This window comes from Salmo trutta, chromosome 9 (assembly GCF_901001165.1).
Source record: "Salmo trutta chromosome 9, fSalTru1.1, whole genome shotgun sequence".
Classification (NCBI taxonomy): domain Eukaryota; kingdom Metazoa; phylum Chordata; class Actinopteri; order Salmoniformes; family Salmonidae; genus Salmo; species Salmo trutta.
Window position 1 is genome coordinate 49,276,111 of NC_042965.1, and position 26,663 is coordinate 49,302,773.

The window sequence follows — 26,663 nt, forward strand, 5'->3', positions numbered from 1 at the left end:
TGTGTGTGCTTTGGGGACCTTTAACAGAATGTGACTGGCAGAATGGGTGTTGTATGTGGAGGATGAGGGCTGCAGTAGATATCTCAGATAGGGGGCATGAGGCCTAAGAGGGTTTTATAAATAAGCATCAACCAGTGGGTCTTGTGACAGGTATACAGAGATGACTAGTTTACAGAGGAGTATAGAGTGCAGTGATGTGTCCTTTAAGGAGCATTGGAGGCAAATCTGATGGCCGAATGGTAAAGGACATCTAGCCGCTCAAGAGCACCCTTCCCTGCCAATCTATAAATTATGTCTCCGTAATCTAGCATGCGTAGGATGGTCATCTGAATCAGGGTTAGTTTGACAGCTGGGATGAAGGAGGAGCCTGCAGCTTTGATATGTGCTGAGAGAAGGACAGTGTACCGTCTAGCCATACTCCAAAGTACTTGTATGAGGTGACTTCCTCAAGCTCTAAAGCCTCAGAGGTAGTAATCACACCTGTGGGGAGAGGGGTATTCTTCTTACCAAACCACATGACCTTTGTTTTGGAGGTGTTCAGAACAAGTTTAAGGGTAGAGAAAGCTTGTTGGACACTAAGAAAGCTTTGTTGTAGAGCATTTAACACAAAATCCAGGAAGGGGCCAGCTGAGTATAAGACTGTATCATCTACATATAAATGGATGAGAGAGCTTCCTACTGCCTGAGCTATGTTGTTGATGTAAATTCAAAAGAGTGTGGGGCCTAGGATTGAGCCTTGGTGACAGGCAGTGGTTGAGACAACAGATTTTCTGACTTTACACACTGCACTCTTTGAGAGAGGTAGTTAGCAAACCAGGCCAAAGACCCCTCAGAGACACCAATACTCCTTTGCCGACCCACAAGAATAGAATGGTTTACCGTATCAAAAGCTTTGGCAACGTCAATAAAAATAGCAGCACAACATTGCTTAGAATCAAGGGCAATGGTGACATCATATAGGACCTTTAAGGTTGCAGTGACACATCCATAACCTCAGCGGAAACCAGATTGCATACCTGAGAGAATACTATAAACATCAAGAAACCAGTCAGTTGATTATTGACAAGTTTTTCCAACACTTTTGATCATTAGGGCAAAATAGAAATAGGCCTATAACAATTAGGATCAGCTTGATCTCCCCTTTAATCAAGCTCTTCTTACATCAGCTGATATCTCAAAGTGCCGTACAGAAACCCAGCCTAAAACCCCAAACAGCAAGCAATGCAGGTGTAGAAGCACGGTGGCTAGGTAAAACTCCCTAGAAAGGCCAGAACCTAGGAAGAAACCTAGAGAGGAACCAGGTTATGAGGTGTGGCCAGTCCTCTTCTGGCTGTGCCGGGTGGAGATTATAACAGAAGGGTCAAATAATAACAATCACAGTGGTTGTCGAGGGTGCAACAGGTCAGCACCTCAGGAGTAAATGTCAGTTGGCTTTTCATAGCCGATCATTGAGAGTATCTCTACCGCTCCTGCTGTCTCTAGAGAGTTTAAAACAGCAGGTCTGGCACAGGTAGCACGTCCGGTAAACAGGTCAGGGTTCTATAGCCGCAGGCAGAACAGTTGAAACTGGAGCAGCAGCACGGCCAGGTGAACTGGGGACAGCAAGGAGTCATCAGGCCAGGTAGTCCAGAGGCATGGTCCTAGGGCTCAGGTCCCCGAGAGAGAGAAAGAAAGAAATAATTAGAGAGAGCATACTTAAATTCACACAGGACACCGGAAAAGACAGGAGAAATACTCCAGATATAACATACTGACCCAAGCCCCCCGACACATAAACTACTGCAGCATAAATACTGGAGGCTGAGACAGGAGGGGTCGGGAGACACTGTGGCCCCGTCCGACTATACCCCTGGACAGGGCCAAACAGGCAGGATATAACCCCACCCAATTTGCCAAAGCACAGCCCTCACAACACTAGAAGGATATCTTCAACCACCAAGTTACCATCCTGAGACAAGGCCGAGTATAGCTCACAAAGATCTCCGCCACGGCACAACCCAAGGGGGGCCGCCAACCCAGACAGGAAGATCACATCAGTGACTCAACCCACTCACGTGACGCACCCCTCCTAGGGACGGCATGGAAGAGCCCCAGTAAGCCAGTGACTCAGCCCCTTTAATAGGGTTAGAGGCAGAGCATCCCAGTGGAGAGAGGGGAACCAGCCAGGCAGAGACAGCAAGGGCGGTTCGTTGCTCCAGTGCCTTTCTGTTCACCTTCACACTCCTGGGCCAGACTACACTCAATCATAGGAACTACTGAAGAGATGAGTCTTCAATAAAGACTTAAAAGTTGACACCGAGTCTGCGTCTCTCACATGGGTAGGCAGACCATTCTCTGTTTTTTTTCTCAGAGTTTAAAAGTAGAACATTTGCAGCCATCCACTTCCTTATGTCTGAAACACAGGCTTCCAGCGATGGCAATTTTGGGGCTTCACCATGTTTCATCGAAATGTACAGCTGTGTGTCATCTGCATAGCAGTGAAAGTTAACATTATGTTTCCGAATGACATCACCAAGAGGTAAAATATATAGTGAAAACAATAGTGGCCCTAAAACGGAACCTTGAGGAACACCGAAATTTACAGTTGATTTGTCAGAGGACAAACCATCCACAGAGACAAACTGATATCTTTCCGACAGATAAGATCTAAATCAGGCCAGAACTTGTCCATGTAGACCAATTTGGGTTTCCAATCTCTCCAAGCAAATGTGGTGATCGATGTTGTCAAAAGCAGCACTAAGGTCTAGGAGCACGAGTACAGATGCAGAACCTCGGTCTGACGCCATTAAAAGGTAATTTACCACCTTCACAAGTGCAGTCTCAGTGCTATGAAGGGGTCTAAAACCAGAATGAAGCGTTTCATATACATTGTTTGTCTTCAGGAAGGCAGTGAGTTGCTGCGCAACAGCTTTTTCATTTTTTTTTGAGAGGAATGGGAGATTTGATATAGGCCGATAGTTTTTTATATTTTCTGGGTCAAGGTTTGCCACTTTTAGTGAGTTTGGTAGACATCCGGTGGATAGAGAGACGTTTATTATGTTCAACATAGGAGGGCCAAGCACTGGAAGCAGCTCTTTCAGTAGTTTAGTTGGAATAGGGTCCAGTATGCAGCTTGAAGGTTTAGAGGCCATAATTATTTTCATCATTGTGTTAAGAGATATAGTACTAAAACACTTGAGTGTCTCCCTTGATCCTAGGTCCTGGCAGGGTTGTGCAGACTCAGGACAACGGAGCTTTGGAGGAATACGCAGATTTAAAGAGGAGTCCGTAATTTGCTTTTCCTCAAAGAAGTTCATGAATTTATCACTGCTGAAGTGAAAGACATCCTCTCTTGGGGAATGCTGCTTTTTAGTTAGCTTTGCGACAGTATCAAAAATTCATTTTGAATTGTTCTTATTTTCCTCAATTAAGTTGGAAAAATAGGATGATCGAGCAGCAGTGAGGGCTCTTCGACACTGTACGGTACTGTCTTTCCAAGCTAGTCGGAAGACTTCCAGTTTAGTGTGACGCCATTTCCGTTCCAATTGTCTGGAAGCTTGCTTCAGAACTCGGGTATTTTCAATATACCAGGGAGCTAGTTTCTTATGACAAATGTTTTTAGGGATGCGACTGCATCTAGGGTATTGCGCAAGGTTAAATTGAGTTCCTCAGTTAGGTGGTTAACTGATTTTTGTACTCTGACGTCCTTGGGTAGGCGGAGGGAGTCTGGAAGGGCATCTAGGAATCTTTGGGTTGTCCGAGAATTTATAGCACAACTTTTGATGATCCTTGTTTGGGGTCTGAGCAGATTATTTGTTGCGATTGCAAACGTAATAAAATGGTGGTCCGATTATGATGAAAAACATTAAGATCCACAACATTTATTCCATGGGACAAAACTAGGTCCAGAGTATGACTGTGGCAGTGAGTAGGTCCGGAGACATGTTGGACAAAACCCACTGAGTCGATGATGGCTCCGAAAGCCTTTTAGAGTGGGTCTGTGGACTTTTCCATGTGAATATTAAATTCACCAAAAATTTGAATATTATCTGCCATGACTACAAGGTCCGATAGGAATTCAGGGAACTCAGTGAGGAACGCTGTATATGGCCCAGGAGGCCTGTAAACAGTAGCTATAAAAAGTGATTGAGTAGTCTGCATAGATTTCATGACTAGAAGCTCAAAAGACGAAAACATAATTTATTTATTTTGAAAATTTAAATTTGCTATCATAAATGTTAGCAACACCTCCGCCTTTGCGGGATGCGCGGGGGATATGGTCACTAGTGTAACCAGGGGGTGAGGCCTCATTTAACACAGTAAATTCATCAGGCTTAAGCCATGTTTCAGTCAGCCCAACCACATCAAGATTATGATCAGTGATTAGTTCATTGACTATAACTTCCTTGGAAGTGAGGGATTTAACATTAAGTAGCCCTATTTTGAGATGTGAGGTATCACAATCTCTTTCAATAATGGCAGGAATGGAGGAGGTCTTTGCTCCAGTGAGATTTCTAAGGCGAACACCGCAATGTTTAGTTTTCCCCAACCTATGTCGAGGCACAGACATGGTCTCAATGGGGATAGCTGGGCTGACTACACTGACTGTGCTAGTGGCAGGCTCCACTAAGCTGGCAGGCTGGCTAACAGCCTGCTGCCTGGCCTGCACCCTACCTCATTGTGGAGCTAGGGGAGTTAGAGCCCTGTCTATGTTCGTAGATAAGATGAGAGCGCCCCTCCAGCTAGGATGGAGTCCGTCACTCCTCAACAAGTGCGTCATCTCCTTTAAATAAAGGATGAACCGTGGCTGCCTTCCAAACAATGCGAACCACCCCAGAAAGGAGAGACAGGTTAAAAAGGTTGGCGATAAGCTTGGCGATGATAGTGTCAGCAACCAGAAGAAAGGGGGGAAATAGAGGGGAGTCATTCCTCTAGGGGAGTTGGACTGACTTATTGGTGCTGTTGGGTTCTGTATGGTGTTATTGGTGCTGTTGGGTTCTGTATGGTGTTATTGGTGCTGTTGGGTTCTGTATGGTGTTATTGGTGCTGTTGGGTTCTGTATGGTGTTATTGGTGCTGTTGGGTTCTGTATGGTGTTATTGGTGCTGTATGGTGTTTTTGGTGCTGTTGGGTTCTGTATGGTGTTATTGGTGATGTTGGGTTCTGTATGGTGTTATTCGTGCTGTTGGGTTCTGTATGGTGTTATTGGTGTATTAGGTTCTGTATGGTGTTATTGGTGCTGTATGGTGCTATTGGTGTGTTGGGTTCTGTATGGTGTTATTGGTGTGTTGGGTTCTGTATGGTGTTATTGGTGATGTTGGGTTCTGTATGGTGTTATTGGTGCTGTTGGGTTCTGTATGGTGTTATTGGTGCTGTATGGTGTTATTGGTGCTGTTGGTTTCGTATGGTGTTATTGGTGCTGTATGGTGTTATTGGTGATGTTGGGTTCTGTATGGTGTTATTGGTGTGTTGGGTTCTGTATTGTGTTATTGGTGCTGTATGGTGTTATTGGTGTGTTGGGTTCTGTATGGTGCTATTGGTGCTGTTGGGTTCTGTATGGTGTTATTGGTGTGTTGGGTTATGTATGGTGTTATTGGTGCTGTATGGTGCTATTGGTGTGTTGGGTTCTATATGGTGTTATTTGTGATGTTGGGTTCTGTATGGTGTTATTGGTGCTATTGGGTTCTGTATGGTGTTATTGGTGCTGTATGGTGTTATTGGTGCTGTTGGTTTCGTATGGTGTTATTGGTGCTGTATGGTGTTATTGGTGATGTTGGGTTCTGTATGGTGTTATTGGTGCTGTTGGGTTCTGTATGGTGTTATTGGTGTGTTGGGTTCTGTATGGTGTTATTGGTGCTGTATGGTGTTATTGGTGTGTTGGGTTCTGTATGGTGCTATTGGTGCTGTTGGGTTCTGTATGGTGTTATTGGTGTGTTGGGTTATGTATGGTGTTATTGGTGCTGTATGGTGTTATTGGTGTGTTGGGTTCTGTATGGTGCTATTGGTGCTGTTGGGTTCTGTATGGTGTTATTGGTGCTGTTGGGTTCGTATGGTGTTATTGGTGCTGTATGGTGTTATTGGTGTGTTGGGTGCTGTATGGTGTTATTGGTGTGTTGGGTTCTGTATGGTGTTATTGGTGATGTTGGGTTCTGTATGGTGTTATTGGTGCTGTTGGGTTCTGTATGGTGTTTTTGGTGTATTAGGTTCTGTATGGTGTTATTGGTGCTGTATGGTGCTATTGGTGTGTTGGGTTCTATATGGTGTTATTGGTGATGTTGGGTTCTGTATGGTGTTATTGGTGCTGTTGGGTTCTGTATGGTGTTATTGGTGCTGTTGGGTTCGTATGGTGCTATTGGTGCTGTTGGGTTCTGTATGGTGTTATTGGTGTGTTGGGTTCTGTATGGTGTTATTGGTGCTGTATGGTGTTATTGGTGCTGTTGGGTTCTGTATGGTGCTATTGGTGTGTTGGGTTCTGTATGGTGTTATTGGTGCTGTATGGTGTTATTGGTGCTGTTGGTTTCGTATGGTGTTATTGGTGCTGTATGGTGTTATTGGTGATGTTGGGTTCTGTATGGTGTTATTGGTGCTGTTGGGTTCTGTATGGTGTTATTGGTGTGTTGGGTTCTGTATGGTGTTATTGGTGCTGTATGGTGTTATTGGTGTGTTGGGTTCTGTATGGTGCTATTGGTGCTGTTGGGTTCTGTATGGTGTTATTGGTGTGTTGGGTTATGTATGGTGTTATTGGTGCTGTATGGTGTTATTGGTGTGTTGGGTTCTGTATGGTGCTATTGGTGTGTTGGGTTTTGTATGGTGTTATTGGTGTGTTGGGTTCTGTATGGTGTTATTGGTGCTGTTGGGTTCGTATGGTGTTATTGGTGCTGTATGGTGTTATTGGTGTGTTGGGTGCTGTATGGTGTTATTGGTGTGTTGGGTTCTGTATGGTGTTATTGGTGATGTTGGGTTCTGTATGGTGTTATTGGTGCTGTTGGGTTCTGTATGGTGTTTTTGGTGTATTAGGTTCTGTATGGTGTTATTGGTGCTGTATGGTGCTATTGGTGTGTTGGGTTCTATATGGTGTTATTGGTGATGTTGGGTTCTGTATGGTGTTATTGGTGCTGTTGGGTTCTGTATGGTGTTATTGGTGCTGTTGGGTTCGTATGGTGCTATTGGTGCTGTTGGGTTCTGTATGGTGTTATTGGTGTGTTGGGTTCTGTATGGTGTTATTGGTGCTGTTGGGTTCTGTATGGTGCTATTGGTGTGTTGGGTTCTGTATGGTGTTTCTTGGTGTGTTGGGTTCTGTATGGTGTTATTGGTGCTGTATGGTGTTATTGGTGCTGTTGGGTTGTGTATGGTGCTATTGGTGTGTTGGGTTCTGTATGGTGTTATTGGTGTGTTGGGTTCTGTATGGTGTTATTGGTGTGTTGGGTTCTGTATGGTGTTATTGGTGCTGTTGGGTTCTGTATGGTGTAATTAGTGCTGTTGGGTTCTGTATGGTGTTATTGGTGTATTAGGTTCTGTATGGTGTTATTGGTGCTGTATGGTGCTATTGGTGTGTTGGGTTCTGTATGGTGTTATTGGTGCTGTTGGGTTCTGTATGGTGCTATTGGTGTGTTGGGTTCTGTATGGTGTTATTGGTGCTGTTGGGTTCTGTTATCGGTCAGACATAGAGTTGTAATGGGTTTGCACTCAAAAAGATGTCGCATAAATCTAATTTATTGAGACAAAAAGATGTCGCATTAAATTTAAAAAACATATTTTCACTGCATCAGTTATGGCATGCGGACATAGCAACATAGAACAAGCAACACGTAGCATGCAGACAGAGAAACAGAATATGCAACACGTAGCATGCAGACAGAACAACATAGAACAAGCAACACGTAGCATGCAGACAGAACAACATAGAAAAAGCAACACGTAGCATGCAGACAGAACAACATAGAACAAGCAACACGTAGCATGCAGACAGAACAACATAGGTTTTACGTTAAAAACACGAAAGTCTTGACTAAAAACAGCTGGCCTAAAAACAATTACACTCTTCTATGATATATACATCGATCAAGTGTTTAAACTCCAAGAACGAAGCTAGATCATCAAATGTTAAAATGTTCAGGAGAGAATTCCAGGACCACGGAGCTGAGTAACTAAAACTATGTTTTTTGTGAAGGTGTGATAGGTGGTGCAGTTGTGTGTGTCTGATGGCAGTGTGTTCCAGACACGGGAAGTTCTCACAGAGAAAGCAGATTGACTAAAGTTGCTTTTCCTTAAGGGAACTATACAGTCACCTCTCATGGTAGACATTGTGGATCAGCTGCCATGGGTTTGGATTTTGTGTTTAACTAAAGTACTAAGTGGAGGGGGAGCCAGGCCATTTAGGATCTTGAATACAAGACATGCGTCGGTGTATTGCACAAGATTTTTACAACTCAGGAGCTCATGCTTTCTGAGGATGTAACAGTGATGATTGCTATTGGGCTTCCTATCGAGCACTTTGAGAGCCTGTTTGTAGACAGACTGAATAGGTTTTAATGTTGTATAGCAAGCTTGGGCCCAACTAGACAAGCAGTATGTTAAGTGGGGGAGTATCATAGATTTGAAGTACAGTTTTGTGAAAAACTCTTTGTGAAGAACATGCAGAATGTTTTTTTTTCACATTGAGATGCAAACATGAGTCATTGAGTCACTTTGTAACCTGGACGATTACAGTAGTGAGTCATTGAGCCACGTTGTAACCTGGACCATTACAGTAGTGAGTCACTGAGCCACTTTGTAACCTGGACCATTACAGTAGTGAGTCACTGAGTCACTTTGTAACCTGGACCATTACAGTAGTGAGTTCTTGTGCAGCTTGTTGTTTGCTCTTTGCATGCATGCACATAGATCACTGTATCATCTGAAAATATCTGAACCTCAGACCCAGTACAGACAGAAGGCACATCATGAATGTGTACAGGCTGAACTACAGACCCAGTACAGACAGAAGGCACATCATTAATGTACAGGCTGAACTACAGACCCAGTACAGACAGAAGGCACATCATTAATGTACAGGCTGAACTACAGACCCAGTACAGACAGAAGGCACATCATGAATGTACAGGCTGAACAAGAGGGGCCCCAGTATTGACCCACATCATATCTGAGTGACCTACTTGTTGTGTGTATGTACTGACATGTATGTGGAACTGATAGATGCACACACACACACACTACATGTTCATGTTTTTAAATTTAAGTATTTTGTCTGTAATGTATTTTTTGTTATGTGTCAGACACCAGTAAGACTAGCTGTCTCCTAATGGGGATCCTAATAAAATATAAAATGCACTCAGCCATACACATACATTTTTTAAATTATTTTTAAAAAATTATTTCACCTTTATTTAACCAGGAAGGCTAGGTGAGAACAAGTTCTCATTTCCAACTGCGACCTGGCCAAGATAAAGCAAAGCAGTGCGACACAAACAACAACACAGAGTTACACATGGAATAAACAAACGTACAGTCAATAACACAATAGAAAAAGTCTATATACAGTGTGTGCAAATGGCGTGAGGAGGTAAGGCAATAAATAGGCCATAGTAGCGAAGTAATTACAATTTAGCAAATTAACACTGGAGTGATAGATGTGCAGATGATGATGTGCAAGTAGAAATACTGGTGTGCAAAAGAGCAAAAAAGTAAATAAAAACAATATGGGGATGCGGTAGGTAGATAATGATATGCCATACTGCAGCTGGCTGACTGGCTTCCTGAACATCTTCTGTCTCTCCAACCCAGTAAACCAGAGCCAGCATTTAAAATGTATTCTTCTTCTTCTTTCAGTTTCGCACCTTTGACCCATGTAAGCAGCTGTGGTGCAGTCACCCTGACAACCCATACTTCTGCAAAACCAAAAAAGGCCCTCCCCTGGACGGTACCGAGTGTGCTCCTGGGAAGGTGAGATAACTCCTCCTAAACTATGCATGACTACGTAACCATTAGCTCAGCTTGTTGTTGTGTCTGTCTGACTGTCCTCTGTCTCCTCTATAGTGGTGCTATAAAGGTCACTGCATGTGGAAGAATGTCAACCAGGTGACGCAGGATGGCTCCTGGGGCTCCTGGACGAAATATGGTTCCTGTTCCCGCTCCTGTGGGACAGGGGTTCGCTTCAGGACTCGCCAGTGCAACAACCCAGTGTAAGACCCGGCACCACATTCCCCCTAACTACTAACCCCTCCCATAGCACCATACTCCCCTAACCCCTCCCATAGCACCATACTCCCCCTAACCCCTCCCATAGCACCACACTCCCCCTAACTACTAACCCCTCCCATAGCACCATACTCCCCCTAACCCAGTCCTTCTCAAATAGTGGGGCGCGCCCCCCTGGGGGGGCTCGGAGCGATGCCAGGGGGGGCGCGTGACCCTGGGGAACACGCTTTTTTTTTGCAGCGTAGTAGGTTTTTTTTTAACCGAACAAGAGCACACAGCACAGAGCAGGAGATATGAAGTGCAGATAACAAACCCTTAAGAGACACCATGGAAACATATTTAACAGGGATGAAAAGAAAGGCGGAGAGAGACGGAGATAATGAGACAAACGTAAGTCTCCCGAAAGCTAAGACGAGGAAATATGACGAAGCGTATGTAGCGCTTGGCTTCACTGTGACTACGGTGGGAGACGAGGAAAGACCGGTATGTTTACTGTGTCTAAAAATGTTGGCAGCGGACATCGTGAAGCCAAATAAATTAAGGCGTCACTTAAAGACATTACACCCCAATCACGCTGATAAGCCGCTTGAGTTTTTTCAGCGAAAACGTGCCGAATATTGTCAACAATCGTCCCGCTTTGTGAATGCTACTTCAGTAAACCAGCGAGCACTGTTCGCATCATATAAGGTGGCGTACCAAATTGCTCAGCGCAAAAAAACCCACTCCATAGCAGAGGAGCTGATACTGCCTGCAGCATTAGACATGGTCTGTGTCATGCTGGATGACGCAAGTGCTGCAAAAATAAAAACTATCCCTCTGTCCAATGACACTGTCGCCAGACGTATAAATGACATTGCTAACGATATTAAAGAACAGCTGGTAGATAAACTCAAAGACAAACGTTTTGCCTTACAGTTCGATGAAGCAACTGACAGCAACAAAGACTGTTTGTTGTACGCTTTGACATGACAAACTCCCTGTGTGAGGATCTACTTTTTTGTAAATATGTCAGAGACAGAGCCACAGCTGAAGAGCTATTCAAAATGCTGGACTGCTTCCTGACTGAGAATTGGCTAAAGTGGGAGAACTGCATTGGTGTTTGCAGTGATGGTGCACAGACCATGGCAGGGATGAGAAAAGGACTTCGGGCACTCATCAAGAAGGCCTCACCTAATGCTGAGTGGACACACTGTGTTATACACAGAGAAGCACTGGCATCAAGGCACCTTTCCTCTGAATTAAGTGAGGTTATGACTGACATTGTAGGTGTAGTCAATTTTATAAAGACCAGACCACTAAAAACAAGAGTCTTCTCTGCTATCTGTGAGGAGATGGGAGCTGAACATCAAGCTGTGCTGTTTCACAGTGAAGCAAGGTGGCTGTCACGAGGAAAAGTCTTGTCCCGAGTTTTTGAGCTCAGAGAGCAGATAAGAATGTTTTTGGAGCAGGAGCACAAGTATGACATCACAGAAAAATGTAGTGATGAGAACTTCCTGGCAAAACTGGCCTACCTGAGTGACATATTTGGAAAGCTAAATGAACTAAATCTACAGCTTCAAGGGAAAGATAAACACCTCCCTCAGGTCACAGACAAGATCAGCTCTTTCACTCGAAAGCTTGCAATGTGGGGCAGGCGACTTGATGAAGGAAATACTGATTCATTCCAGAACCTGCATGAATTTGTTGACACTACTGACTATGATGCCACCTCAGTGATTCCATATATTAAGGAGCATATTTCATCACTGATGAGATTCTTTAAAAAGTACTTCCCTGAAAACAGTTCCCAATATGACTGGGTGAGAGATCCTTTCAATGCACCAGCTCCAACTGGTTTCAGCTCTGCAGAGGAGGACCAGTTCATTGATATGACGTCTGACTCCACATTGAGACTGAGGTTCATATCACAGACACTGAGTGAATTCTGGCTGAGTGTAGAGAGGCAGTATCCACTCTTAGGGCAGAGGGCCATGGGCATTCTTCTTCCTTTTGCAACATCTTATCTTTGTGAGACTGGCTTCTCTGCTGTTGCTGCACTGAAGACCAAGTACAGGTCCCAGCTAAACATTGAGCAGGAGCTGAGAGTTGCAGTATCATCTACATTTACATTTAAGTCATTTAGCAGACGCTCTTATCCAGAGCGACTTACAAACAGTATCATGCTTCAAACCCCGCTTCGAAAAGCTGTGCTCTGCAAAACGTGCTCATTGTAGCCATTAATCCTGACTTCCTCATTTTGATTTAAAAAAAATCAGCACAAATTGTTTTATTCATTTTTGTTTTATAGGTCAAAATGTTTCATATATTGTGCTCCTGAGTTAATGTTGCTGATCAATTTGAATTTATTATTATTTATTGATTATATTTAATTTTATTTTTCAGTATCTAATGGTCCAAAAATGTTTACAGTCTAAATAAGGGTTTAATTTTTTTAAATTTCAGGCAAATTGATGCACTTGAAGTCTTTTCTGTTACAAACTAAAAAAACAATGTTAATAAAGTTATTCTTTGTTGTAAGTTGATCTATATTTCTTTCTTTTTTATTTTTCTTTAATGTTAATAAGGATACAATGTTATGCAGAGGTGTACTTATAACAATTTTATAGACAAATGATACTATTTACAGTCGCGGCGGAGAGTTGGGGGGGCGCGAAATGTTTACTTCTTCCTAGGGGGGCGTAACAGAAAATAATTGAGAAGCACTGCCCTAACCCCTCCCATAGCACCATACTCCCCCTACCCTCCCATAGCACCATACTCCCCCTAACCCCTCCCATAGCACCATACTCCCCCTAACTCCTAACCCCTCCCATAGCACCACACTCCCCCTAACCCCTCCCATAGCACCATACTCCCCCTAACTCCTAACCCCTCCCATAGCACCACACTCCCCCTAACCCTTCCCATAGCACCATACTCCCCCTAACCCCTCCCATAGCACCATACTCCCCCTAACCCCTCCCATAGCACCATACTCCCCCTAACTCCTAACCCCTCCCATAGCACCACACTCCCCCTAACCCCTCCCATAGCACCATACTCCCCCTAACTCCTAACCCCTCCCATAGCACCATACTCCCCCTAACTCCTAACCCCTCCCATAGCACCACACTCCCCCTAACCCCTCCCATAGCACCACACTCCCCCTAACCCCTCCCATAGCACCATACTCCCCCTAACTCCTAACCCCTCCCATAGCACCATACTCCCCCTAACTCCTAACCCCTCCCATAGCACCACACTCCCCCTAACCCCTCCCATAGCACCACACTCCCCCTAACCCCTCCCATAGCACCACATTCCCCCTAACCCCTCCCATAGCACCACACTCCCCCTAACCCCTAACCCCTCCCATAGCACCACACTCCCCCTAACTACTAACCCCTCCCATAGCACCATATTCCCCCTAACCCCTCCCATAGCACCACACTCCCCCTAACCCCTCCCATAGCACCACACTCCCCCAAACCCCTAACCCCTCCCATAGCACCATACTCCCCCTAACCCCTTCCATAGCACCACACTCCCCCTAACCCCTCCCATAGCACCACATTCCCCCTAACCCCTCCCATAGCACCACACTCCCCCTAACCCCTAACCCCTCCCATAGCACCACACTCCCCCTAACTACTAACCCCTCCCATAGCACCATATTCCCCCTAACCCCTCCCATAGCACCATACTCCCCCTAACCCCTCCCATAGCACCACACTCCCCCTAACTACTAACCCCTCCCATAGCACCATACTCCCCCTAACCCCTCCCATAGCACCACACTCCCCCTAACCCCTCCCATAGCACCATACTCCCCCTAACTCCTAACCCCTCCCATAGCACCACACTCCCCCTAACTACTAACCCTTCCCATAGCACCATACTCCCCCTAACCCCTAACCCCTCCCATAGCACCACACTCCCCCTAACCCCTCCCATAGCACCACACTCCCCCTAACCCCTCCCATAGCACCATACCTCCCCTAACTACTAACCCCTCCCATAGCACCATACTCCCCCTAACCCCTGACCCCTCCCATAGCACCACACTCCCCCTAACCCCTCCCATAGCACCACACTCCCCCTAACCCCTCCCATAGCACCATACCTCCCCTAACTACTAACCCCTCCCATAGCACCATACTCCCCCTAACCCCTAACCCCTCCCATAGCACCACACTCCCCCTAACCCCTCCCATAGCACCATACTCCCCCTAACCCCTCCCATAGCACCATACTCCCCCTAACCCCTCCCATAGCACCATACTCCCCCTAACTACTAACCCCTCCCATAGCACCACACTCCCCCTAACCCCTCCCATAGCACCATACCTCCCCTAACTACTAACCCCTCCCATAGCACCACATCCCCCCTAACCCCTCCCATAGCACCACACTCCCCCTAACCCCTCCCATAGCACCATAGTCCCCCTAACCCCTCCCATAGCACCATACTCCCCCTAACTACTAACCCCTCCCATAGCACCACACTCCCCCTAACCCCTCCCATAGCACCATACCTCCCCTAACTACTAACCCCTCCCATAGCACCACACTCCGCCTAACCCCTCCCATAGCACCATACCTCCCCTAACTACTAACCCCTCCCATAGCACCACATTCCCCCTAACCCCTCCCATAGCACCATACTCCCCCTAACCCCTCCCATAGCACCATACTCCCCCTGACCCCTCCCATAGCACCATACTCCCCCTAACTACTAACCCCTCCCATAGCACTACACTCCCCCTAACCCCTCCCATAGCACCATACTCCCCCTAACCCCTCCCAAAGCACCACACTCCCCTTAACCCCTAACCCCTCCCATAGCACCATACTCACCCTAACCCCTCCCATAGCACCACACTCCCCCTAACCCCTCCCATAGCACCATACTCCCCCTAACCCCTCCCATAGCACCATACTCCCCCTAACCCCTCCCAAAGCACCACACTCCCCTTAACCCCTAACCCCTCCCATAGCACCATACTCACCCTAACCCCTCCCATAGCACCACACTCCCCCTAACCCCTCCCATAGCACCATACCTCCCCTAACTACTAACCCCTCCCATAGCACCATACTCCCCCTAACCCCTAACCCCTCCCATAGCACCACACTCCCCCTAACCCCTCCCATAGCACCACACTCCCCCTAACCCCTCCCATAGCACCATACCTCCCCTAACTACTAACCCCTCCCATAGCACCATACTCCCCCTAACCCCTAACCCCTCCCATAGCACCACACTCCCCCTAACCCCTCCCATAGCACCATACTCCCCCTAACCCCTCCCATAGCACCATACTCCCCCTAACCCCTCCCATAGCACCATACTCCCCCTAACTACTAACCCCTCCCATAGCACCACACTCCCCCTAACCCCTCCCATAGCACCATACCTCCCCTAACTACTAACCCCTCCCATAGCACCACATTCCCCCTAACCCCTCCCATAGCACCACACTCCCCCTAACCCCTCCCATAGCACCATACTCCCCCTAACCCCTCCCATAGCACCATACTCCCCCTAACTACTAACCCCTCCCATAGCACCACACTCCCCCTAACCCCTCCCATAGCACCATACTCACCCTAACCCCTCCCATAGCACCACACTCCCCCTAACCCCTCCCATAGCACCATACTCCCCCTAACCCCTCCCATAGCACCATACTCCCCCTAACCCCTCCCAAAGCACCACACTCCCCTTAACCCCTAACCCCTCCCATAGCACCATACTCACCCTAACCCCTCCCATAGCACCACACTCCCCCTAACCCCTCCCATAGCACCACACTCCCCCTAACACCTCCCATAGCACCATACTCCCCCTAAATACTAACCCCTCCCATAGCACCATACTCCCCCTAACCCCTAACCCCTCCCATAGCACCACACTCCCCCTAACTACTAACCCCTCCCATAGCACCATACTCCCCTAACCCCTCCCATAGCACCACACTCCCCCTAACCCCTCCCATAGCACCATACTCCCCCTAACCCCTCCCATAGCACCACACTCCCCCTAACTACTAACCCCTCCCATCGCACCATACTCCCCCTAACCCCTCCCATAGCACCATACTCCCCCTAACCCCTCCCATAGCACCATACCTCCCCTAACCCCTCCCATAGCACCATACCTCCCCTAACTACTAACCCCTCCCATAGCACCATACTCCCCCTAACCCCTCCCATAGCACCATACTCCCCCTAACCCCTCCCATAGCACCATACTCCCCCTAACTACTAACCCCTCCCATAGCACCACACTCCCCCTAACCCCTCCCATAGCACCATACTCCCCCTAACCCCTCCCATAGCACCATACTCCCCCTAACCCCTCCCAAAGCACCACACTCCCCTTAACCCCTAATCCCTCCCATAGCACCATACTCCCCCTAACCCCTCCCATAGCACCATACTCCCCCTAACCCCTCCCATAGCACCATACTCCCTCTAACCCCTCCCATAGCACCATATTCCCTCTAACCCCTCCCATAGCACCACACTCCCCCTAACCCCTCCCATAGCACCACACTCCCCTTAACCCCTCCCATAGCGAGGGAGAGGGAATTTAAAAAATGTTTTTTACATTTTAGTCATTTAGCAGACGCTCTTATCCAGAGCGACTTACAGTAGTGAATGCATACATTTGATACATTTTTTCTCCGTACTGGTCCCCCGTGGGAATCGAACCCACAACCCTGGTGTTGCAAACACCATGCTCTACCAACTGAGGGATCGTACTTAAATTCACACAGGACACCAGATAAGACAGGAGAATTATACCAGATATAACACATGCCATATCTATCGGCGCCATCTCACTATTTCTAAGCAAGATGGCGCCAATAAAGATGGCAGCTTAGCTTCTAGTCCTTAGGAAACTGTGCAGTATTTTGTTTTTTTATGTATTATTTCTTACATTGTTAGCCCAGAAAACCTTAAGTGTTATTACATACAGCCGGGAAGAACTATTGGATATCAGAGAGACGTCAACTTACCAGCACATCCAGCACTACGTCCAGGAATACAACCAGCACTACGACCAGGAATACAACCAGCACTACGACCAGGAATACATCCAGCACTACGACCAGGAATACAACCAGCACTACGACCAGGAATACAACCAGCACTACGACCAGGAATACATCCAGCACTACGACCAGGAATACATCCAGCACTACGACCAGGAATACAACCAGCACTACGACCAGGAATACAACCAGCACTACGACCAGGAATACATCCAGCACTACGACCAGGAATACATCCAGCACTACGACCAGGAATACAACCAGCACTACGACCAGGAATACAACCAGCGCTATGACCAGGAATACATCCAACACTACCTCCAGGAATACAACCAGCACTACGACCAGGAATACAACCAGCACTACGACCAGGAATACATCCAGCACTACCTCCAGGAATACAACCAGCACTACGACCAGGAATACATCCAGCACTACGACCAGGAATACAACCAGCGCTATGACCAGGAATACAACCAGCGCTATGACCAGGAATACAACCAGCACTACGACCAGGAATACAACCAGCGCTATGACCAAGAATACAACCAGCGCTATGACCAGGATTACAACCAGCGCTACAACCAGGAATACATCCAGCACTATGACCAGGAATACATCCAGCACTACAACCAGGAATACAACCAGCACTACGACCAGGAATACATCCAGCACTACCTCCAGGAATACAACCAGCACTACGACCAGGAATACATCCAGCACTACGACCAGGAATACAACCAGCGCTATGACCAGGAATACAACCAGCGCTATGACCAGGAATACAACCAGCACTACGACCAGGAATACAACCAGCGCTATGACCAAGAATACAACCAGCGCTATGACCAGGATTACAACCAGCGCTACAACCAGGAATACATCCAGCACTATGACCAGGAATACATCCAGCACTACAACCAGGAATACAACCAGCACTACGACCAGGAATACATCCAGCACTACGACCAGGAATACATCCAGCACTACCTCCAGGAATACAACCAGCACTACGACCAGGAATACATCCAGCACTACGACCAGGAATACAACCAGCGCTACAACCAGGAATACAACCAGCGCTATGACCAGGAATACAACCAGCACTACGACCAGGAATACATCCAGCACTACCTCCAGGAATACATCCAGCACTACGACCAGGAATACAACCAGTGCTATGACCAGGAATACAACCAGCGCTATGACCAGGATTACAACCAGCGCTACAACCAGGAATACATCCAGCACTATGACCAGGAATACATCCAGCACTACGACCAGGAATACAACCAGCACTACGACCAGGAATACATCCAGCACTACGACCAGGAATACATCCAGCACTACGACCAGGAATACATCCAGCACTACGTCCAGGAATACATCCAGCAGTATGACCAGGAATACATCCAGCACTATGACCAGGAATACATCCAGCACTACGACCAGGAATACAACCAGCGCTACGACCAGGAATACAACCAGCACTACGACCAGGAATACAACCAGTGCTACAACCAGGAATACAACCAGCGCTATGACCAGGAATACAACCAGCACTACGACCAGGAATACATCCAGCACTACCTCCAGGAATACAACCAGCGCTACAACCAGGAATACAACCAGCGCTATGACCAGGAATACAACCAGCGCTACGACCAGGAATACAACCAGCACTACGACCAGGAATACAACCAGTGCTACAACCAGGAATACAACCAGCGCTATGACCAGGAATAAAACCAGCGCTATGACCAGGAATACAACCAGCGCTATGCTGGTTGTATTCCTGGTCGTAGTGCAGGATGTATTCCTGGTCGTAGTGCTGGTTGTAGTGCTGGTTGTATTCACGCCATTTGCACAGTCTATATATAGTCTGTGCAAATGGCGTGAGGAGGAAAAGCAATCAATGTTGGTCGGGAGAGCTAAGACAACAATGGGTAAATGGCGATGAATGGGCAGAGAGGGTCAGTTAGGCACACAGGATCTGAGTTCGAGGCTGGGGATGACAGAAAAACAAAATGAGATACGGTGTTAATGAACAGACCAGCAGGCATCAGCTATGTGGCCGAGTGATCATAGGGTCCAATGAGCAGCAATAGGTGAGTCAGGGAGCCGTTCGGTAGTCGCTACTACACTAGGCGAGTGGGAGACACGGCTTTCAGAAAGCTAGCGGGCCGGGGCTCGCAGATGGGTCTTCAGTGACATCGCAACGGAAAAGCCTGTTGAAACCACATCGGATGATTACGTCGGCAGACCAGTCGTGATGGATCGGCAGAGCTCCGTGTCAACAATAAAGGGTCCAGGCCAATTGGCAAAAGAGGTATTGTAGCCGAAGAATTAGCTGGTATACTCCGTCGGCTGGCCGGGAGATGGGCCTAGCTTGAGGCTAGCTCAAGGCTAACTGGTGCTTGCTTCGGGACACAATAGCCACTCGGCTGCAGCTAGCTAGCTGCGATGATCCGGTGTAAACCCCATTCAAAAAAGAACTAAGAACAAATATAGCCCCTGGTTCACTCCTGACTTGACTGCCCTTGACCAGCACAAAAACATCCTGTGGTGTACTGCATTAGCATCGAATAGCCCCCGTGATATGCAACGTTTCAGGGAAGTCAGGAACCAATATACACAGGCAGTTAGGAAAGCTAAGGCTAGCTTTTTCAAGCAGAAATATGCATCCTGTAGCACAAACTCAAAAAAGTTCTGGGACACTGTAAAGTCCATAGAGAATAAGAGCACCTCCTCCCAGCTGCCCACTGCACTGAGGCTAGGAAACACTGTCACCACCGATAAATCCACTATAATTGAAAATTTCAATAAGCATTTTTCTATGGCTGGCTATGCTTTCCACCTGGCTACCCCTACCCCGATCAACAGCCCTCCACTCCCCACAGCAACTCACCCAAGCCTCCCCCAATTCTCCTTCACCCAAATCCAGATAGCTGATGTTCTGAAAGACAAATCAGCCGGGCTAGACAATCTGGACCCTCTCTTTCTAAAATTATCTGCCGGAATTGTTGCAACCCCTATTACTAGCCTGTTCAACCTCTTTTTCGTATCGTCTGAGATTCCCAAAGATTGGAAAACTCATCCCCCTCTTCAAAGGAGGAAACACTCTAGACCCAAACTGCTACAGCCCTATATCTATCCTACCCTGCTTTCTAAGGTCTTCGAAAGCCAAGTTAACAAACAGATTACCAACCATTTCGAATGCCACCGTACCTTCTCCGCTATGCAATCTGGTTTCAGAGCTGCTCATGGGTGCACCTCAGCCACGCTCAAGGTCCTAAGCTATATCATAACGGCCATCGATAAGAGACATTACTGTGCAGCCGTATTCATCGACCTGGCCAAGGCTTTCGACTCTGTCAATCACCACATTCTTATCGGCAGTCTCAACAGCCTAGGTTTCTCAAATGATTGCCTCGCCTAGTTCACCAACTTCTTCTCTAATAGAGTTCAGTGTGTCAAATCGGAGGGCCTGTTTTCCGGACCTCTGGCAGTCTCTATGGGGGTGCCACAGGGTTCAATTCTTGGGCCGACTCTTCTCTGTACACATCAATGATGTCGCTCTTGCTGCTGGTGATTCTCTGATCCACCTCTACGCAGACGACACCATTCTGTATACCTCTGGCCCTTCTTTTGACACTTTGTTAACTAACCTCCAGATGAGCTTCCATGCCATACAACTCTTCTTCCATGGCCTCCAACTGCTCTTAAATGCAAGTAAAACTAAATGCATGCTTTTCAACCGATCGCTGCCCGCACCTGTCCGCCCGTCCAGCATCTCTACTCTGGACGGTTCTGACTTAGAGTGTGTGGACAACTACAAATACCTAGGTGTCTGGCTAGACTGTAAACTCTCCTTCCAGACTCACATTAAACATCTCCAATCCATAATTCAATCTAGAATCGGCTTCCTATTTCGCAACAAAGCATCCTTCACTCATGCTGCCAAACATGCCATCGTAAAACTGACCAAACACCAATCCTCGACTTCGGCGATGTCATTTACAAAATAGCCTCCAACACTCTACTCAACCAATTGGATGCAGTCTATCACAGTGCCATCTGTTTTGTCACCAAAGCCCCATATACTACCCACCACTGCGACCTGTACGCTCTTGTTGGCTGGCCCTCGCTTCATACTCGTCGCCAAACCCATTGGCTCCAGGTCATCTACAAGTCTCTGCTAGGTAAAACTTATCTCTTATCTCAGCTCTCTGGTCACCATAGCAGCACCCACCCATAGCATGCGCTCCAGCAGGTATATCTCACTGGTCACCCCCAAAGCCAATTCTTCCTTTGGCCGCCTTTCCTTCCAGTTCTCTGCTGCCAATGACTGGAACGAACTGCAAAAATCACTGAAGCTGGAGACTCATATCTCCCTCACTAGCTTTAAGCACCAGCTGTCAGAGCAACTCACAGATCACTGCACCTGTACATAGCCCATCTGTAAATAGCCCATCCAACTACATCATCCCCATACTGTATTTATTTATTTATCTTGCTCCTTTGCACCCCAGTATCTCTACTTGCACATTCATCTTCTGCACATCTACCATTCCAGTGTTTAATTTCTATATTGTAATTACTTTGCCACCATGGCCTATTTATTGCCTTACCTCCCTTATCCTACCTCATTTGCACACACTGTATATAGACTTTTTGTTCTGTATTATTGACTGTATGTTTGTTTATTCCATGTGTAACTGTGTTGTTGTATGTGTTGAACTGCTTTGCTTTATCTTGGCCAGGTCGCAGTTGTAAATGAGAATTTGGTCTCAACTAGCCTACCTGGTTAAATAAAGGTGAAATAAAAAAAATGCCCAGGCATGTTATAGAGTTATTTGTAAACTGTCAGAATTGTCAGAAATGTCCATATAAATCTAACACATGTTAGCTAAGTAGGTACGTTAGGCTAACCAGCTATCTAAATCTAGCACATGTTAGCTAGGTAGTTAAGTTAGGCTAACCAGCTATCTAAATCTAGCACATCTTAGCTAGTTAGCTGGTTCGCCTATCTAAATCTTGTAAATATCATGGCCAGATTATGTGCCCAGGGACCTTGACCCCTAGGGAGCCGCCATTGATTTTTTTTTAGTCACCCAGGTATCATATTAACTCACATAAGACATGGCAGTACAATTCGATTTGATATGGCAAAATGTGTAGAATTGCAGGAAATTAGCTTTAAAACTTCAAAATGTTCTCTCGGCCTATGGCAAAATGTGTAGAAGCGGTGTGAACAATTTGAACTGTTTGGGGTCGGCAGGGGCAGTGCAGTGGGTTTTTTGTTGATAAATGACAATATCCATCCGGACCTTTCACAGGACATTTGTGTGACTGAACCTTCTCAAATAGTATTTGAGTACCCCTGCACTACCTGATAGTAGATATGTTTGTGTAATTTAGAAAATGTATAATGATGATAGTGTATGTTTCTCCCCTCTCCTCAGCCCCTCTAACGGCGGTGGGGACTGTCCCGGGGTGAATTATGAGTACCAGCTGTGTAACACCGAGGACTGCCCCAAACACTTTGAGGACTTCAGGGCCCAGCAGTGCCAGCTACGCAACTCCCACTTTGAGTTCCAGAACACCAAACACCACTGGCTGCCCTATGAGCACCCTGACTGTGAGTAGTGTGTATACTGTTAGAAAAAAGGGTTGCAAAAGGGTCCTTCAGCTGTCCCTATAGGAGAACCATTTTTGGTTCCAGGTAGAACCTTTTTCACAGAACCGAACAGGGTTCTCCTGTGGGGAGACGTGCCCTATTAGCCAGCCACGGAGCACCATTGTGCCTCAATGTGCCCTATTAGCCAGCGATGGAGCACCACTGTGCCTCAACGTGCCCCCTTAGCCATTCATGGAGCACCACTGTACTTCAACATGCCCTATTAGCCAGTCACGGAGCACCACTGTACTTCAACGTGCCCTATTAGCCAGTTACGGAGTACCACTGTGCCTCAACGTGCCCTATTTTCCAGTCACGTAGCAACACTGTGCCTCAACGTGCACTTTTAGCCATCCTTGGAGCACCACTGTGCCTTAACGTGCCCTATTAGCCAGCGATGGAGCACCACTGTGCTTCAACGAGCCCTATTAGCCATCGATGGAGCACCACTATGCCTCAATGTGCCATATTAGCTACCAATGGAGCACTGCTGTGCCTCAACATGCCCTATTAGCCAGTCACGGAGCACCACTGTGCCTCATCGTGCAATATTAGCCAGTCACGGAGCACCACTGTACTTCAACGTTCCCTATTAGTCAGCGATGGAGCACCACTGTGCCTCAATGGGCCTCTATTAGCCAGCCACAGAGCACTGCTGTGCCTCAATGTGCCCTATTAGCCAGCGATGGAGCACCACTATGCCTCAACTTGCCCTATTAGCCAACCACGGAGCACCACTGTGCCACAACGTGCCCTATTTTCCAGTAACGGAGCACCACTGTGCCTCAACTTTCCCTATTAGCCATCCTTGAAGCACCACTGTGCCTCAACGTTCCCTATTAGCCAGCCATGGAGCACCACTGTGCCTCAACATGCCTTATTAGCCAGTCACGGAGCTCCACTGTACCTCAACGTGTCCTATTAGCCAGCCTTGGAGCACCACTTTGCCTCAACGTGCCCTATTAGCCAGCGATGAAGCACCACTGTGCCTCAACGAGCCCTATTAGCCAGCGATGGTGCACCACTGTACCTCAATGTTCCCTATTACCCATCCCTGGAGCACCACTGTGTCTCAACGTGCCCTATTAGCCAGTAATGGAGCACCACTGTGCCTCAACGTGCCCTATTAGCCTCAACGTTCCCTATTAGCCAGCCGTGGAGCACCACTGTGCCTCAATGTGCCCTATTAGCCAGCCTTGGAGCACCACTCTGCCTCAACGTGCCCTATTAGACAGCCTTGGAGCACCACTGTACCTCAACGTGCCCTATTAGCCAGCCATCGAGCACCACTATGCCTCAACGTGCCCTATTAGCCAGCCTTGGAGCACCAATGTGCCTCAACGTGCCCTATTAGCCAATCACGGAGCACCACTGTGCCTCAACGTGCCCTATTAGCCAGTCACGGAGCACCACTGTGCCTCAATGTGCCCTATTAGCCAGTCACGAAGCACCACTGTACCTCAACGTGCCCTATTAGCCAGTCACGGAGGATCACTGTGCCTCAACGTGCCCTATTAGCCAGTCATGGAGCACCGCTGTGCCTCAAGGTGCCCTATTTGCCAGTCATGGATCACCTCTGTACCTCAATGTGCCGTATTAGCCAACCGTGGAGCACTGCTGTGCCTCAATGTGGCCTATTAGCTAGTCACGGAGGATCACTGTGCCTCAACGTGCCCTATTAGCCAGTCACGGAGCACCACTGTGCCTCAACGTGCCCTATTAGCCAGTCACGGAGCACCACTGTGCCTCAACGAGCCCTATTAGCCAGCGATGGAGCACCCCTGTACCTCAATGTTCCCTATTACCCATCCCTGGAACACCACTGTGTCTCAACGTGCCCTATTAGCCAGTAATGGAGCACCACTGTGCCTCAACGTGCCCTTTTAGCCAGTCACATAGAACCACTGTACTTCAACGTGCCCTATCAGCCAGCCATGGAGCACCACTGTACCTCAACGTTCCCTATTAACCAGTCTTGCAGCACCACTGTGCCTCAACGTGCACTATTAGCCTGCCATGGAGCACCACTGTGCCTCAACATGCCCTATTAGCCAGCCTTGGAGCACCACTGTGCCTCAACGTGCCCTTTTAGCCTGGAAAGGAGCACCACTGTGCCTCAACGTGCCCTATTAGCCAGTCACGGAGCACCACTGTGCCTCAACGTGCCCTATTAACCAGTCACGGAGCAACACTGTGCCTCAACGTGCCCTATTAGCCAACCATGGAGCACTGCTGTGCCTCAACGTGCCCTGTTAGCTAGTCACGGAGGATCACTGTGCCTCAACGTGCCCTATTAGCCAGTCACGGATCACCACTGTGCCTCAACGTGCCCTATTAGCCAGTCACGGAGCATCACTACTTCAACGTGCCCTATTTGCCAGACATGGATCACCACTGTGCCTCAACAGGCTCTATTAGCCAGTAATGGAGCACCAATGTGCCTCAACGTGCCCTAATAGCCAGTCACGGAGCACCACTGTACCTCAACGTGCCCTATTAGCCAGCCATCGAGCACCACTGTGCCTCAACGTTCCCTATTAGCCAGCCTTGGAGCACCACTGTGCCTCAACGTTCCCTATTAGCCAGCCTTGGAGCACCACTGTGCCTCAACGTGCTGTATTAGCCAGCCACGGAGCACCACTGTGCCTCAACGTGCCCTATTAGCCTGGAAAGGAGCACCACTGTGCCTCAACGTGCCCTATTAGCCAGTCACGAAGCACCACTGTGCATCAACGTGCCTTATTAGCCAGCCTTAGAGCACCACTGTGCCTCAACGTGCCCTATAAGACAGCCTTGGAGCACCACTGTGCCTCAACGTGCCCTTTTAGCCTGGAAAGGAGCACCACTGTGCCTCAACGTGCCCTATTAGCCAGTCACGGAGCACCACTGTGCCTCAACGTGCCCTATTAAACAGTCACGGAGCACCACTGTGCCTCAACGTGCCCTATTAGCCAACCATGGAGCACTGCTGTGCCTCAACGTGCCCTGTTAGCTAGTCACGGAGGATCACTGTGCCTCAACGTGCCCTATTAGCCAGCCACGGAGCACCACTGTGCTTCAACGTGCCCTATTAGCCTGCCATGGAGCACCACTGTGCTTCAACATGCCCTATTACCCTGCCATGGAGCACTGCTGTGCCTCAATGTGCCCTGTTAGCTAGTCACGGAGGATCACTGTGCCTCAACGTGCCCTATTAGCCAGTCACGGATCACCACTGTGCCTCAACGTGCCCTATTACCCAGTCACGGAGCACCACTACTTCAACGTGCCCTATTTGCCAGACATGGATCACCACTGTGCCTCAACGGGCTCTATTAGCCAGTAATGGAGCACCACTGTACCTCAACGTGCCCTATTAGCCAGCCATCGAGCACCACTATGCCTCAACGTGCCCTATTAGCCAGCCACGGAGCACCAATGTGCCTCAACGTGCCCTATTAGCCAATCACGGAGCACCACTGTGCCTCAACGTGCCCTATTAGCCAGTCACGGAGCACCACTGTGCCTCAACGTGCCCTATTAGCCAGTCACGAAGCACCACTGTACCTCAACGTGCCCTATTAGCCAGTCACGGAGGATCACTGTGCCTCAACGTGCCCTATTAGCCAGTCATGGAGCACCGCTGTGCCTCAAGGTGCCCTATTTGCCAGTCATGGATCACCTCTGTACCTCAATGTGCCGTATTAGCCAACCGTGGAGCACTGCTGTGCCTCAATGTGGCCTATTAGCTAGTCACGGAGGATCACTGTGCCTCACCGTGCCCTATTA

At 47.9% G+C, this 26,663-nt stretch overlaps 1 protein-coding gene across 1 annotated transcript in view; it reads left to right on the forward strand.

Moving 5' to 3' along the window:
* adamts3 (ADAM metallopeptidase with thrombospondin type 1 motif, 3) overlaps window positions 1-26,663 on the forward strand; it is a 353,285-nt gene that overhangs the window by 276,004 nt on the left and 50,618 nt on the right. Inside the window, exons 12-14 of the mRNA XM_029763911.1 lie at window positions 9,807-9,920; window positions 10,014-10,159; window positions 22,681-22,856. Of these exons, the coding sequence (XP_029619771.1) occupies window positions 9,807-9,920; window positions 10,014-10,159; window positions 22,681-22,856 (436 nt within the window). The remainder of the gene's footprint in view (window positions 1-9,806; window positions 9,921-10,013; window positions 10,160-22,680; window positions 22,857-26,663) is intronic.